The following is a 17,142-nucleotide window of genomic DNA, read 5'->3' as shown; positions in this document are numbered from 1 at the left end:
TTGTTTTTTTTAATCATTTTATTATATTGTAGGTAGGTACCGGCGAAGAGTCCATACAGGCCGATTCCCGCCGTGTTACCTTGAAATAAATACATACATGTTCATTTTTGTAACGACTGTGCGGTATGAATTAAATTTGCTTTTCTTTGATACGGCTTCGGCAATACCCCATCCTTCGCCACTGGTACGTACCTACCTATAAATTCTGTTTGTGTTTTACTATAATATTTAGCTGGAAACTGCTGGATCGATTTTGATGATGTTTTATTGTTTTTATTCATTAGGTACCCTTTATTAACTTTAGGATGGCTACTGAAGTAATCTGTCTCTATGGATCTGAACTCCAGCGGGTTCCTTTAATAGTTAATATCCATTGTCTCATTTTTCTAAGGGTCAAGTGTATTAACAGATCGGTCCTGGATCATAAGATCACGATAAAAAAAACAAAAAATTAAAAGACCATTTTTCATACATTGCCAGGCCCAGATTTGATGAATGAACCATTACAATTAAATAATAATATCAGTTTTAGACTGATTTTCTGTAAAATATTACTAGGACTACAACAGATACTTGAGTAACTGTTGAAGGTCATTTGGTTAGGTACTAAAAACCCGGATTATTTAATGTATGAAGAAGTGATTTTGTTTAAATAAAAGTACGCTCTCCTTTATAAGGCATATAATTTAAGAGCGGACGCCCGCGACTTCGCATGAAATATAGATTTTCACAAATCCCTCGGGAACCATGGATTAGCATTAAAAGTAGCCTATTTCCATTCCAAATTTCAGCCAAATTGGTTCAGTAGTTGCGGCGTCAAAGAGTAAAAAACATCCATACAAACTTTCGCGTTTATGTTATTAGTAGGATTCCTAGAAAGGATTCGAATAGCCCGAATCTCTAATTACTAGGTTCCGGTAAATCGAGTATCACTTGTAGTATCTAGGTACGTATAGTTAAGGTAAATATTGTATTTGAACCAGTAAACAAACGAGTTATAACCAAAACACGTCAGTAACGTGGTATGTGACCTTGGCAGATTAAAGGTGTGGCATTTGCAAGCCAATTACATTAGAGAATTGAATCTTACCATTCATTCACTTGAGTAGGTATTTCATTGAAGTTATTCAATTATTATTATTGACATAGACAAAGAGTCGGTGGCCGGGAAATAAAAGCAAAAAAGTAAATCATAATGATTTATTTTAAAAGAAGTTGTGACATGAAGTATAAAATAAAAAGTATAACATATCCTATGATAATGTAAAAAAGTATCAAAATAAGGTACAGTTTTTTTATTGTTAAATAAAATATTAAATTATATTAAATATGTAAATATCAGGTAGTATTTGTAAAATAATAAATATTTTAATAATCTTTAAAGTACAACAAATCTGTGGAATCATTGGTTTTTTGGTTTAATAGTATGATAAATTATGTAAAAAGTGCATTTAAATCATTCTTGTAGTAAAATATATTACAATAGTTTTTGAATAATATTTTAATTAATCAAACATAAACCAACTACTGTTTGAATTATAAATTCAACAATAAAGTATAGTAATTTATGAAAATGATGATTGAGAGAATTTTCATTTTCTATTGACAAACAGTTCTAATAAGAATCTTATAAGATCTTCAACAGCTATATTAAAAAGTAGATTATATTGTATAACATAATAACATTTTTATTTTTTATTTATTTGGCAAGCCAATTTAACACCTAGTCAGATCTTGTTAAAGTTACATACATCTAGAAACACCTTCACCAAACATACACTTCTACATTTATGTTATTTACTGGAATGTTAATTTATTAATTGTGTAACATTTTATATAATACTATCATAGAGATTACATGATTATGGACGGTTAATGCCTTATCACAAATAACAAGAGAGCATGATTAAACATTAAATAAAGTTAGTAAATGAACTAAATGAATAATTTCATTAATTGAAAAGCTACTATCTATATATAACCAGAGGCGGATTATCCGTAAGCCTAGGGCCATTTAGTTACAAGAGGCGTCAACATACACTATGGACTATTTCCCAGAGCAGGGAGGAATTATGAATTTCAATGTTCGTTCTGTCATCTTGATTAATTCAATTATTAAGACATTTAATTCGCACATTAGCATAAGTACGATTGTCCTGGTTTACTAAAGTCTAGGGTTTGATGATACAACATCATCGTAACTTCAAAAACTAGTTAAAATTTATAGTATTATGATGGTCATTTATGGCCGTTACATGGGCACCGATAAAGTGATTGTCTAGGGCACTCTGGACCTTTAATCTGCCTCTGTATATAACTATAGATTAACGCACAACATGTAATTCTATAGTAGAATTCTTTGAAGAAACTAGAGGAACCAATTTCTTCTCTACTTCTTGTGATAATTCGTGCCATGCACATTTACCAATCAATGGTACCTCTTCCATAGGTGGTCTAAATACTACGAGAAGAGTTAGGCAGCATCCATCTGCGGAAGGATCAGCCTCTACATTAAGCAACCCCAAAGGCCTGTGTTGGGCTACATCTGCACCAAACATTTCCACCATGAATCTCCTCAATGTTGAATGAACACTTTTAGCTGGATTTATCTCGCATGTCGGAAAATGCAAAGTGGTTTTCTCACTGAGCAATACATGCAGTCTATTTGTACTTCTTTTTTTTATTAATATAACTAATCTCATCAGATCTTTTATGTGTGGGATAGGTGCAGGGAGGATGTTGTTGTGCCAATTTTGTCCTGGTCTACTTTGCTTGTACAGTTTTGCCTTTTCAATGAGGTGCAAGATATCATTTGACCTCAATGTTATTTCTTGTAAGTTCTTTATCCATTTAGCTTGTAGAGATTCTTTGTCAGCTCTAGCTGGAGTTTTAAGCTCACCACCCGTAACAGTTCCTGTTAACACAAAACGAAACCAAGTGCCTCCTGCAGTTTCTACAACTAATAATGTATCTGGGTTACAATGTAAACCTGTTTCCTCCAGTACCTCTCTGGTTGCAGCTTGTACTATAGTTTCGTCTTTCTCCATACGTCCTGCTGGAAGGTACCACTTACCAGCACAACTTTCTTTTGCTTCTTGCATCATTAGTAACTCATTTTGGTCGTTTAAGAGTACGCAAGCCACAACATAAGTTACGTTGGCACCGAGTACCGGTTTGAAATTGGAAGGCGTCGTCGGAGTTATGCCTTGAGATTCGGTAACGGAATTTTGATCTGCTATAGTAAAATCACAGAAATCATTTTCTTCACCGTCAAGTCCTGATCCAGCCAGAAGTTTAGTAATATTCAAGTCGACTTGGCGCGACATAGTTACCTACTTACAAGTTATTACTTCTAATGGAAATCGTAGACGGTCTACAGAAACGAAGATAAATTCACCATGATAATAACAGTTTCTCTTATAGAATTTTCAACAGATAAATGTTTGGTTCACTTGAATTTAAAAATAAACAAAATTAAAATAGCGTGGAAGTAAAGTAAAGATTCAAACCTATTAAATATTTATGAATCTATCGCCAAATGCAAAATTAAACACTTCAAATGTTGTAGATGTCAAATGTCAATGTCAATGTGACAATGACAACAATCACTGGTTTGACATGAGGGTTTGGCTAAAATGATAGTTCCTCTGAGATTTTTTTGAAACACAAATAAATGTAAATTATCTCAGACCAATTACAAAAGGAACTGACTTGCTAGACGTTGCCTATGTGTCAAAGATTGTTGATCATTGACAACAATTCATTATTGTAATCGTTATAGAGCTCCCTAAAATTGCCTGTAGTTGAATGGCATAAAAAACGGTCAACAACTTCTAGTTTACAAAAAGATAAAGCTACGCATAGTTTGTAAGTATCTAAAAGTGAATTTTAACAAACTTGTAATAAATAAAAACAATACTTAAAATAACCGATTCTTCAGCAACAGCTTCGATGTGTGTCTTCTCCCTCAAAAATCACAGACTACTTTGTTGGTGAATTTGGTTGCGGAACAAGTCCATTGGTATTTAGTCTGAGGTCAGAGCACCCGTTACTTTCCGGAACAAACAAAAACTTACAGAACAAACAATAACACCATTAATTATTTATCTGTATGTAAAATCATAGCCAAAGTCTTAAGTCAAACTCAATGTCAATGTCATTGTGATGTCAATGTCATGTCATTGAAAATTGAAAATGTTAGTGACTCAAACAACAAAATATTTATTATTTTCAGTCTGAATCAAGATAAAAGCATAGTTATGAGTTTATAAATAAGTAAATAGAAATCTGGAAATGTTATTTATTTTTTAGTCTAATTAAACCCGTGTACAATGACGTTAAAAAATGAAGATTTACAGGAACATACAAAAAGGTTAAGATTCAAGAGTATAACCAATGTACAACAGTGTTCAGGTGATATCAGTGATAAAAACAGTAGAGACATTCGTAGTAAAGGTATACTGCTCATCTCTTTTCTTTTTGTGTCGATTTTTAAATGTATGAAGATAATATGTAGTAATAATATGATGTTATTGTTTCCCTAGATGGAGTGAAGTCAGCCTCTCTATTTACATTTCTTCATGTAGAACTTACGCGAGGATATTTACTAGAACACGATGAAGAGAGGTTTTCTGCACGAAGGGAGAAAGTGTATTCTTTTTTTAAAATTCCTCAAGAATTAGAAAAGTTTATGGTCTATGGCTTTTTCCAGTGTGCAGATTCAATGCTATTTGTTTATACATTTCTACCGCTGAGATTTGTTATGGCCTTTTTTTCTTTCTTTGATAGATTATTTAGACAGTGTTTTGGGTGAGTTACAGTTATTTGTGATAACTTAAAAATTCTTTAAAAAAATTATATAACTATTAACTATATATTTATTGTTTTCTAACATTTTAGGTTTTATTCTTATCCAAGAAAAAGTATACTCAATCCAGCTGAAACATGTGATGTACTTAAAGGTTTTATATTATTAATATGTAGTATTCTAATGTGCTATATTGACACTAATATGCTGTACCACTTGGTGAAAAGTCAGAGTGTTATGAAATTATATATATTCTATAATATGCTCGAGGTTGGCGATAGATTGTTCTCAGCATTTGGCCAAGATACAATTGATGCTCTCTTCTGGACAGCAACAGAACCCCGTGATAGAAAAAGGGAGCACCTTGGTGTCATCCCACATTTAATATTTGCCATGGTTTATGTCTGTATCCTTTTCATATATCATTGGATAATATGTGTTAAAACTTAAACTTTGAGTTTACTCTGAACACAAGAGTACAGCAGTGGAGTGTACGAAGAATGTCTATAATGGCTATAACAGTTGCACATTTTGGTTTGTTCCAGTATCAGAGAGGACTAAAAGTTTTGTACATACTATACATAGTTTTAAGTTTAGCAAAGGGTGTACTGTTTAACGACAAAAGAATTAGAAATGAAGGTTTAAAATGCATGTCATTTTGTAACCTATTTATTTTTAATTCTGAAATGTTTCCATAAAAAAATCATTTTAATTATTTTAAGAACAAGTTAATTAAAATGATTACTAGGTGTGAAATGACTAGCAATTTATACCCTCATTTTTAATTTGTTTGTTGGTAAACAGTACACATTAAGTAGAGCTGTGGTATAGAGACATGGTTCTTTATAGTATCCCAGAGAAAATGTGAATAAATTACACTTTATACTTGGACACTTTAGAATGTAGATCCTTAAAAAGTCACCATAGTTCAAAATTCCATAATTGTCTACTTTAGTTTGGCAAGTTCATTCATAACACTCCTCATGCGGGAGCAGGCCTGGGGCGTGTATTAATAAATGAAAAACCCACGACTGACGCACCTCACTTCCCAGCACGCACGATTTCACACCCGCGCAGTCTTTCTCCTCGTCGCCCGCATATCGTGTCATCAATGAATTTGCCAGACTATATACTTACCTATATTAGGAGTGTGGGCTGACAAACTTTCAGCCTTTACTAAATGAGGAATGTCTAGCTATTGCAGGCTCTTGTCTTACACCTACTTAGTTATTCCTTAACATTTTATCAGTTCTTCATAGCTTGTTGATATTATTTCAAGCTACTACTCTCAATGTAGCTTTTAATTCAAATAATAAGAGCCTACTAATAATAATGATGTCAAATAATGTGAGTATAATTTTATGTATTTGTACAATTATGTACAATTTAGTTACTGTTTCATTTATGGGATTTGACTGCTTCTTTGGTCCAATATCAATTTGGGTCACGAGGTATTAGGTTTGAGTAAGAATATAATTAATACATAGTACAGAAATTTACATAACTAGCAGACGCCCGCGACTTTGTCCGCGTTAAATCAATGTAAACTTTCAAGCCCTATTTCACCACACTAGGGGTAGAATTTTGAACATTTTTGAATTACATTATATTTCGAATTTTTTTAAGATTTAGGAACAAATTTTTATAACTGTAACTCTAAAAATTAAGGACTTTCCATACAAACTTTCAACCCCTATTTCACCCCCTTCTCATTTTATTTTTGCAATAAAAAGTATCCTATAACCTTCTCCGTATTATGGTCTTAAATCGTGCCAAGTTTCGTGATGCCCGAATAACAAAAAAACAGACAGACAGACAGACTAAAAATCGAAAAAAATATTTTTAGCTTCAGTATTGAATATAAATTTAAAAAAAAATTCCAACAAAAAAATTTCAAAATATCTTCAATGTACATAATTCGTATTATAAGTATAGATTCTAGATGGCGCTGTCGTCCGTTATGCCACACGAACGTTTGTTGTTACAAATGGTATAAATATGTAGGGTAAAGGGCAAATAAATAATGTTTTGAAAAATGTCATTGCTAATTCTTATTTTTTTAATTGAAACATTCTTTCAGTTTGTGGAACTAAAGGGAAGCGTTTTCAAGAAGTTTGACAAAAACAACCTCTTCCAAGTGTCATGTAGTGATGTTAGGGAGCGTCTGCATCTGTCAGTGCTGCTCTTCATTGTGGTGCTGCAGACTATGAAGGAGTATGTGTGGAAGGAGGAGAGGTTCTGGATACTGGCCCCAGACTGTGTGCTTGTACTCACTTTCGAAGTTATTATTGATTGGGTGAAACATGCGTTTATTACAAGGTAATTAATAACTTTAAATTTTCTATATTTTTTTATTTTCTATTCTATTAAAATATTTATAGAATAATTCTGTTCTATGTTATGCTTGTGGGACTTTTGAGTGTTTAAGTAACTGGAAGTCATTACAAATCTGTATTGGAGAAAGAATTTTACATTAATGCCTACCTTGGTTTAAATTGTGCACTGACAATCTCTGGCAGAAAACAAAGCGATTGCCCACCGGGTGGTCCTACGACCTCCAGCAAGTCACAGGAATTTGCTGAATGCAGGCGGCCCAGAATATATATAAAATGTTTGGAAGTCCCTACAAAATTGACCTGCAGTCTCAGACCAATTATTGTATTGGACCTGCCTCGTTAGACGTTACTTTTCTGTCAAAGTATATAATCAACGATCTAATGCGATTATAAAAACTGTATCTATATAATCGATGTTTCATAGTTATAATCGTGAGCTCCATAAAAGTACCTTTTTGTGTAATTGAATGGTGTGAAAAAGGGCATAAATTTCTAGCTTAGTATAAGATATATACCAAATCTAATCTCGTTTTCCTCAGAAAATGACAGACAATTTTGTTCGTGACTATGAGTGCGATACAGGTCCTTCTATAATTGGTCTGAGCCTGCAGTGGACGTCCATCGGCTGATATGATGATGATGATTGAAACGATTGCTACAGGTTCAATGAAATACCATACGGCGTGTACCGCGAGTACACGGTGAGCTTGGCGTACGACGTGGCGCAGACGCGACAGAAGTACGCCTTCAGCGACCACTCCGATCTGGTCGCGCGACGCATGGGCTTCATACCGCTGCCACTGGCCGTTGTTATCACTAGGGTGTTGGTGCATGCGGTTAAAATCGATGGGTGAGTCTTGTGCTTATCGTCATCATCATCATATACATATATACAATAAAGTATATTTCTTCTTCTTCATTTCCTTTCCCTTATCCAACTTAAGTGGGGTGGAGGGTTAAGAAATAAACGAGTGTGCTTTAGACCATGACACAGAAGTAAAACATTTTTCAAAAATAAAGTAATAGTAGCGCCATCTCTCGTGTCCGACTTGTTTTATTTCACAAGTTCCTACTTACCTACAGCTTGGCAAAAAAGTGTAGAAACGGAACTAACTTTTTTCCCTCTTACAACACTATTTAACTTGTCTGTTGTCTGTTGTGGCTATGCTGTCAAAAGTGATTATACAGTCGGCTTTGAAGAACTGCTCTAAGTTATTCTCTGCCATTCAAGGGTTTATTATTGGTTTCATTCTTGATGAGAATTTTGAGACCCAGTAGAACTTTATATAATAATAGTATCTTGCTACTTCTGTGCAATATGTGAATCTGTTTCTGACATATTATTGTGTTGTATGAAATTTGTCAAAATTAAAAAATATGATATCTATTTATTTAATTTCTAGGTTGGTCGCAGTGCTTTTAATATTCATAGCCTATTTATGTCTGATATCGATACGGGTGCTCGTGTCCATCGTGATCCTTGGCAAGGCCTGCGATTTGATATCACAACACCAGAATGAAAAATGTGACAGTCACCACGCCACGCCCAAAAAGTAATTATAATCTATGGTCATGTTACTATTTCTATAAAGCGTCAATTAACATTATCGAAGAGTTAGAGCTAAGTTAAGTTAATTCACTTTTAGTATACTAGCCAAAGATTTTCTTCTATAAATATATTACCTACAAAATCACCACAAAAAGTGATCCGAATTTAGCTACTCCATGAGCGCACACATGCACAATTTTGTGTTTTCTTACATTATATATTTATGTATAGGTAGGTATATAGTTTTTACATTTTCTGAACACAACAACAACAACAACAACACACTGTCGAGTTTGACGGCCGCCGTGGCGCGGTGGATTTACAAGACAGACCTGGGTTCGATCCCCGGCTGGGCCGATTGAGGTTTGAGATTTTCTTAATTGGTCCAGATCTGTCTGGTGGGAAAAAACACAGCATATTATTTAAAATGTAGATAAGGTAATTGTGAAACAAAGGCATGTGTGAAACTAAGCCTACTTATAAAAAACTAATTTCATTTGATTTGTGTAGTAATTCTCCAGTCAAGTATCATGTATGTTTATATTATAATAAATAATTATTATTAACTTATTAACTTCTATAAAACTAATATTTTATCTTTCGGTTTCAGGGAGCAGAAAGATTCGAAAGAGCTATCGTCGCCACATAAAACATGCGACGCGGAGTTGGACAGAAAGCCGGTGCAGCTCAAGTTTGTCATCCCTGAAAATGTTGCCCTGGTAACTCATCATTACTTACCACCTAAATGGCTTACCACATACTGATTGTGGTACTGTGGTAGAAAGAAAGAAAGAAAAAATCTTTATTACAGCATTATAAGTGCATAATAAGTAGCATTATAAGTAAATGGCTTACAGTATGGTAAGCCATTTACTACTACTTTTTCCACCAAATTCCAATTATTTTGAGGCACACAACGCAGTACCCGGTGCTGCTCAGCGTTGATTGGAGAATGGACTCCCCCCTCCCTTTTTTAAAATAAAATTATGGTCTTCCTTTTCTAATTATTATATCATCATCATCATCATCATCATCATCATCATCATCATCATCATCATCATCATCACATCAGCCAATGGACGTCCACTGCAGGACATAGGCCTTTTGTAGGGACTTCCAAACATCACGATACTGAGCCACCTGCATCCAGCAAATCCCTGCGACTCGCTTGATGTCGTCAGTCCACCTGGTGGGGGGTCGGCCAACACTGCGCTTACTAGTGCGGGGTCGCCATTCCAACACCCTGGGACCCCAACGTCCATCGGCTCTTCGAACTAAGTGTCCCGCCCATTGCCACTTCAGCTTCGCAACTCGTTGCGCTATGTCGGTGACTTTGGTTGTTCTGCGGATCTCCTCATTTCTGATTCGATCACGCAGAGATACTCCTAATATACCTCGTTCCATCGCCTGCTGACGTACCCTGACCGCCACTGGTCCTAGGCCATCAGAGCTTCCACGATCAAACAGACGACGGCGGTCAAGTCCATAGTGGCCGCGGTTTCCTCCTGTTTGTAGGTGAGGGGGGGGGGGGCTGATGGTGGGGCCTGCGATGAGGTCGGTAGGCGCCGCTTGCTGCTAAAATGACGTCGGGTCTTCTCCGACCCGTGTAACACGGGGCGGGGGTACGGGCCTCGAGGCAGTGCCTCCTTGCCCGGGCGTGTCGCGGGGGATCATTCTCCCCCGGTGTTTTCTTTCAACCCCTCCCGGGGTTGAGGCCAATAGGCCTACCGGTTTACTTTTGTACTTAGCTCCGGTGGCCCCGCGCGGACTGCGATTTCTCGCTATCCTGCGTCGAGGCAGCAGCGGGCTCAGTTGGACACGTGACGGAGTAGAGCAGTCATCCCTGCTTGGATGGCCGCTACTGGTCCTTGGCCTTGTAGGTAAAATTAATGGCTAAAATTAATTGTGGTAAAAATCATTTAGTACTTTTCCTACAGAGTGAGCCACTGGTGGACGCGTCGGTGGGCGCGGCGGCCATCTTCTCGAACAGCGCGATCGATCTGAACGGCGTGTGCTATCTCAACGACAAGATGAACGCGCAAGTGAAGCAGGAGCCCGCTGATTACATCGACCCGGACTCGGTAACTTCTTCATTATACAACTTTGCTATCATTGGTCTGGCCCTATGGTTAGTTAGTTCGGCTTTGGACAATAAAATCAGACTCCCAAGTTCGAATCCTATGTCAGGCTAACAAAAAAATACGTTGTTTTGAGAGGAGTTGAGTGGTGGGGAGTGAAGTTTTCATTACACTCTCCGACGGTTCATTAATGTCATCTTCATAACCTTCCCCCAACGCGCGATGCGAGCGGCTGTTCGCCGCGCTGCCGCTTCGCAGTTTAAATCGTGCCGCGTTGCAAGAACCAGCTCATGACTAAGGGCCCCGTATAGGTTCGAAACTAGCCGGGTATTCTCCGACCTTATATTACGTGAGTTTTAGCATTGTTAATATAAATAACACTCACGATAGTTTAAATTCTAAAATTGGGTTATTTTTACAAAAATCTTAGTCACCCTGTAGGCCAAAATTCGCACCAATATATTGACGTCCACTACTAACTTACTAAGCCATTGCGTCTTCGGATCAAGGGACTCCTGGAGATACAATTTATTAGATTTTCCGAGTGAGTTCTCAGTCATCATTATCAACCCATATTCGGCTCACTGCTGAGCTGAGCTGAGCTGAGGACAGTAGTCCACCACGCTGGCCAAATGCGGATTGGCAGACTTCACACACGCAGAGAATTAAGAAAATTTTCTGGTATGCAAGTTTCCTCACGATGTTTTTCCTTCACCGTTTGAGACACGTGATATTTAACTTCTTAAAATGCATGCAACTGAATGGTTGGAGGTGCATGCCCCGGACCGGATTCGAACCCACACCCTCCGGAATCGAAGGCAGAGGTCATATCCACTGTGCTATCACGGCTCTGAGTTCTCAGTAGAACCCCGAAATTGGAAAATTGTGATAAAACAACCCCCGTGCCTAATTGACCGTGATGTTTTGATAATTATGACGGTGATGATGATGACAATGATGATTGTGATGTTGATGATGATTAAATTTGACCAATAGGACGTTAGCCGCAGCGCACCAGATATAAAAGCAGCTGCAGCAGCGATCGAGGAGTCAGTGGAGCGGCCGCACTCGCCGGACGCGGACGGCCTCAAGCGCCGGTCGGAGTCTGAACCTAACCTCGCGAAAAACGACGAACAAGAGACCACTTAGAGTTAGTGGAGAATGGAGAATGAGATCCGTAAGGAATAGGGATGATGACTAGGTTTGAATATATTGATTTTTATGATACGTTCGGGTAAATAAGGTCAATGTTAACTGATTTATACATAAAAAGCAAAGATTGACTGGATATCTGCAAAATAAATAAGATTCCAAAATTTTAAAAATCTTTTATCGTAATTAGATAAAAATTCATACAGTTTTAGCTTCCCTGCATTCAATGTGACATTTTTCAATATATGAACTATAAACATAAACGCACAAAGAACAAAGATATTAGTAATTTTGTTTGACCGCCCATGTAAATCTAACGAATGCACCTACGACGTCATTAATTCGTACCATTTTGTATGGGGCGTTTTTCAGGAATCTGCGGCAGCGCCGCAAATCCGACCCTTTAAATCCCTGTAACTCCGAAGGTAATGATCGCAGATACCCTGTTACTTTTACAAAATTGCTTTACTATTAGCATACTCCTAATTAATATACAATTTAAAAAACTGTCATCATCCCTATTGAAATGACGATATTGATGTGCCTAAAAAGTACTGAAGAGATAGAGAAATATTAATTGTATTCTATATCCGTGGCACGATATGGTGGTCGTTCTGATGCTTATGGTGTACTAGCAGACACCGCGTGGTTGCACCCGCGTGGTTCCCGTTCCCGCAAGAATACGGGGATAAAATATAGCCTATAGCACTCGGGGTGCACGCTTGACTTGAGCAAGTTGGTGTATGCGTTACGAAAGTTGTAATCCTGCGATTTGTGCAGCCATCTCCAGTCACTGTGAAACGGTGTTTGTTATTTTAAACTACCTGTAGATGGCGTTCCTAGACAACTTTGAAACAAACCTTTTTGTACCCTTAAGAACCTGTTGATGCAGTTATGCCTGAGACTCATAGATAGCGCTTTGTTTTTATTTTTAACTGACTTTAAAAAAAGGAGGAGGTCCTCAATTCGTTGTCGTTCTCTATCTGATATATTTTTTTCAAGAAGTGTTACTTCATTCGTGTTGTATACGGCACACTTGTTTTTAACAGAATATTTGCAGCAGACAGGGATTGAACCCAAGACCTCTCGTTGTTGAGTCTGACCCCTTACCTTGGTGCTATTGAGGTTTTAATCATTTTCACCACCATAAGCTATCAGAATGTCTCACTTTTCGTGTCGCAAACTTGTAGTCAATATACTAACCACTATACTACGTCACAGATTACCTTTCCAAGAACTTTGAAAATAAAAACAATAAGCACAATTTATCAAATCGCATATGAACTTACTCAAAGCATCATAATAAGGCCTGTTTCTAATAAAATATGCCATCCATTCATCGATCTCCTACTATAAAGTGGATGCACAATAAGCGGCCAAAAAACGTCCCCTTTCAATGAGTGCCAAACACTTGGCACTCAATTCAAGTAGTCGCATTTGCAAATTCAACCTTAAACTCAATAATTAAGTTTGAATTTGCTCTGAATTTGGGATTTTATTGAATAATGGACTATATTAAAGGCCTTTAGGTATTATTTTCTTTACCAATAATTCTCAAACGGTCAAAGCAAAATTGGCCAGTTTTAAAGTGAAATTTTCTACATGATTGTGCGTCCTTTTATTATAAGAGGTCAATGCATCCATTATGTCCTTCATTAGGACTTCTATTGTTTTGATATATGGGTGTCACTAATGGGGATGATGACTAGGTTTGAATATATTGATTTTTATGATACATTCGGGTAAATAAGGTCATTGTTAACAAATTTATACATAAAAAGCAAAGATTGACTGGATATTTGCAAAATAAATAAGATTATAAAATTTCAAAATCTACTAAAATTATTTATCGTACTTAGATGAAAATTCATACAGTTTTAGCTTCCTTACATTAAATGTGACATTTTTTAATAAATGAACTATAAACATAAACGCAGAAATAACAAAGATATTAGTAATTTTGTTTAAAAGCCCATACAAATCTAACGATCACTGATTGCCTACGACGTCATAAGTGCGTACCATTTTGTATGGGGCGTTTTTCAGGGATCCGCGGCACCGCCGTAAATCTGGCCTTTTAAATCCCTGTAGCTCCGAAAGTATTGATCGCAGATATCCTGTTACTTTTACAAAATTGCTTTACTATTAGCGTACTCTTAATTTATATACAATTTAAAAAACTGTCATCATCCCTATTTTATTTCCTTTTCGAATCTCTTCCGTGTTGCATAATGTTGCTTATGTGGCCACTTTAAGCAGCTTAAGAAATTTAATTGTGCAATGTCTCGGGCCATTATCATTAATATCTGTAATTATAAAAAAAAATCACACTACGCCCGCCAATCTGAATTGTTGCAACGTGTTGGGTGTACGCTCGAAATCGTTAGTGGGCTCGAATTGACTCAGTAGCTATTCTGTAACGATGTGTTTTAAGACTCGAAAGTGTGAGTTTCAAATTGATCTGTACATCTCTTTGTCTAACAGAATACTGTAGATAGAAAAGAATTCGAAAATCACTTGAGTTATAAAATTGTTTTGTTTCCACTGTCATTTAGCACGAGTGGTTTTTATCATTGGATAAAGCCGAGTGCTACAATGGCTATTTACGTGCAGTGGCATACATTACTTTTTCTAAAAGTAATAAAATAATTGACAAAATTTAAACAATATTTGGCGTGGCTTTCTAGATTTTGTCTCTTAAATAAGGAAGCTTGGATTTTTGTAGCCAATGCCATAGAACTATTTGAAATTAAAAAAAAAATTATAGCAACGTTTAGCCGTGTGGTAATGAACATTACCTAACGACCTGTAGAAATTAATCGCTTTGATATGTTTCGAGGTTTTATATTGAGTAGATTACGTAGTAAGAGTTTAAAAACATTACAGAATAGCACTATTCGTACATACAAAGGATATGCCCCAATTTTGTATGGAGGCTGGGCCTTTATTCCGCATGCCAACTAAGGAGAACAAATTTTTTATCTTTAAAAGAACATAAAATATAGGGCTTAAAACCTAAAATAAAAAAATGGGACCTGCATTTTTTTATTAATTAAATGTTTCTAACTTGTGTCATATTAACATTTGACAATATTACATGACATTGACAGCTTACACCGGATATGAATTCAATTCCAGATATTTTTATTGGGTGTTTTGAACACTTTTACTGTATTGTCTATTTTTAATTTGTAGACAAGGGAATTTTTAAACAAAAAAAAAATATTTATTTAATAAAATACTCGTTCCGAAAATTCTAAAAATTGTTTTTTAAGCAACAAAATTATAAATAATAAAGGCCGATTTTGGTAAAAGACAGTGGAGTAAACTTTCCTAATAAATACTTAGTCATTTTTATATTTTTATTAGTTATCCTTTTTTATATGGTGCCTAGATTGGTTGTTATTTAAAAATACGACATAATTATCATAAGTAAACTTTTTCTCGTCATTATTTCAGACAATAGGATAGATCTCCTACCGTTTGACTCGGAAAGAGAACTATCTTTTATCCAGTTGTGTACACATCCATCCATTTGACGGCCTCCGTGGCGCAGTGAAATGACGGAGGTCCTGAGTTCAATCCTCGGCTGGGCCGATTGATTTTTTCTTAATTGGCTCAGGTTTGGCTGGTGGGAGGCTTCGGCCGTGGCTAGTTGCCACCCTACCGGCAATGAGGTACCGTAGCGTTCCGGTACAATGTCGTGTAGAAACCGAAGGGAGTGTGGATTTTCATCCTACTCACAAGTTAGTCCGCTTCCATCTTAGATTGCATCATCACTTACCATCAGGTGAGATTGTAGTCAAGGGCTAACTTGTAAAGAATAAAAAAAAAGATGTAAAAAAACACTGCCCACTCATATGGTTCATTATGAACCTATATTAGAAAAAAGATCCTTAGATAGCCCAAGTCAACTAAATTAAAAAAAATATATTAACAATTCTAATTATTTTTCGGTGATTTTAAATTTTTATTTAAGGATTTTTGTAACTTTTTTTTCTGTAACGTGCTGGGCCTAATAATGGTAAGTCTCCTTTAAAATTTGGTAGGAATTGTGAATATCATGCATACCCTATTTAATAATAACCTTGTGTACACCACTGGAACTTGTATTCTATATCAATGTTTTCATAGTAGGTTGTATTTAGAACAAAACGTTTATGTTCCGTATAACAATTATTGCTAATTTATATTTTTAGTGATATTGAATGTTTATTATATGTATAGATGCCTATAGAATGTTATAGTTAAATGTTTTTTTATGAATATATAAATTATTATTTATATTTTTTCTATATCTTTTGTTTTAGAATAAGTTTAAAACCGAGTACAGGTTTGGAGGACAAAATCAATATGAAAAAAAATGTTCTCTTATAAACATTGGCACAAAATTACTTGTGAAATAATTTTGACGATGTTTTGAATGTAAAATGTTCCTATGGAAATAAAAATGTAAATAATAGTCAAATCTATGTTTTTTTTGTATTTTCAACTTTTATAAGATCATTTTACCTATAATTTTGACGACAAATCCAAGCGAAAGATACCCAGACAATAGAGATGATGACAAGGTTTCAATATATATTAATTTTTATGAGACATTCAGGTAATAAAGGTCAATATTAACTAATTAATACTAAGATTGTCTGGATGTTTATAAAATAAATAAGACTATAAAATTTCAAAATCAATACAAATACATTTTTACATCGCACAAATAAAATAAATATGTACCTATTTGTAATTTTGTTTGAACACCCATTTAAAGGAGATGGTCCATTTCAGGTCCACTCCTGTAAACCGTATCAATAAAATTTTAAAAATGCAAGGATTTTATTAATTTTATTAAATATTAAAAATTAAAAAAAAAATTGAAGATATAAACAAAATTAAAACCCAAGTTTTGAGTTATATCAAGATGCTGTCCATGAAACAACTATGACATGACAATTGACAGCAAACATCAAAACGACTACTGCGTTGAAAACAACGTCATCAATCCGCCATTATTACCGATATTAGCGTTGCAGTCCTTGGGAGAGAATGGATATTATTTCAAAAGAATTAAAGTAAATTCGTAGACCAGTATAATCTAAACTAGTTAAAAAAATATTTTTTTTATTTCCGCCAGGGTACAATGACTGATCCTGGGCTCCATACAATTTTGGGCCATCTCTTTTAACGATCTCTCTCAGCGAGGACCTCATTCTTTCGTGCCAT

The 17,142-nt window shown here is 35.6% G+C and overlaps 2 protein-coding genes across 2 annotated transcripts; one reads left to right on the top strand and one right to left on the bottom strand.

Moving 5' to 3' along the window:
- Positions 1 to 2,185: 2,185 nt before the first annotated feature.
- On the bottom strand, positions 2,186 to 3,571 carry LOC112043067 (8-oxo-dGDP phosphatase NUDT18). The gene has a single exon (XM_024078330.2). It carries the CDS (start codon positions 3,324 to 3,326, stop codon positions 2,325 to 2,327), a length of 1,002 nt encoding a protein of 333 aa, XP_023934098.1. The 5' UTR covers positions 3,327 to 3,571; the 3' UTR covers positions 2,186 to 2,324.
- A 588-nt stretch (positions 3,572 to 4,159) lies between these two features.
- LOC112043065 (protein TAPT1 homolog) lies at positions 4,160 to 16,390 on the top strand. Its single transcript, XM_024078329.2, has 10 exons — positions 4,160 to 4,455; positions 4,545 to 4,809; positions 4,900 to 5,213; positions 6,057 to 6,154; positions 6,888 to 7,126; positions 7,805 to 7,993; positions 8,547 to 8,696; positions 9,303 to 9,411; positions 10,630 to 10,773; positions 11,767 to 16,390. Exons 1-10 carry the CDS (start codon positions 4,332 to 4,334, stop codon positions 11,917 to 11,919), a joined length of 1,785 nt encoding a protein of 594 aa, XP_023934097.2. The 5' UTR covers positions 4,160 to 4,331; the 3' UTR covers positions 11,920 to 16,390.
- Positions 16,391 to 17,142: the final 752 nt, after the last annotated feature.

Source organism: Bicyclus anynana, chromosome 13 (genome assembly GCF_947172395.1).
Source record: "Bicyclus anynana chromosome 13, ilBicAnyn1.1, whole genome shotgun sequence".
Lineage (NCBI taxonomy): Eukaryota > Metazoa > Arthropoda > Insecta > Lepidoptera > Nymphalidae > Bicyclus > Bicyclus anynana.
This window is presented reverse-complemented; position numbering and strand designations above follow the sequence as displayed.

Excerpts from the sequence above, each read along its gene's own strand:
- LOC112043067 (XM_024078330.2), bottom strand. The coding sequence starts at position 3,326 with ATGTCGCGCCAAGTCGACTTGAATATTACTAAACTTCTGGCTGGATCA.
- LOC112043065 (XM_024078329.2), top strand. The coding sequence starts at position 4,332 with ATGACGTTAAAAAATGAAGATTTACAGGAACATACAAAAAGGTTAAGA. Across the intron at positions 4,456-4,544 it reads TAGAGACATTCGTAGTAAAG|ATGGAGTGAAGTCAGCCTCT; the intron begins GTATACTGCTCA and ends TTGTTTCCCTAG. Across the intron at positions 4,810-4,899 it reads TTATTTAGACAGTGTTTTGG|GTTTTATTCTTATCCAAGAA; the intron begins GTGAGTTACAGT and ends CTAACATTTTAG.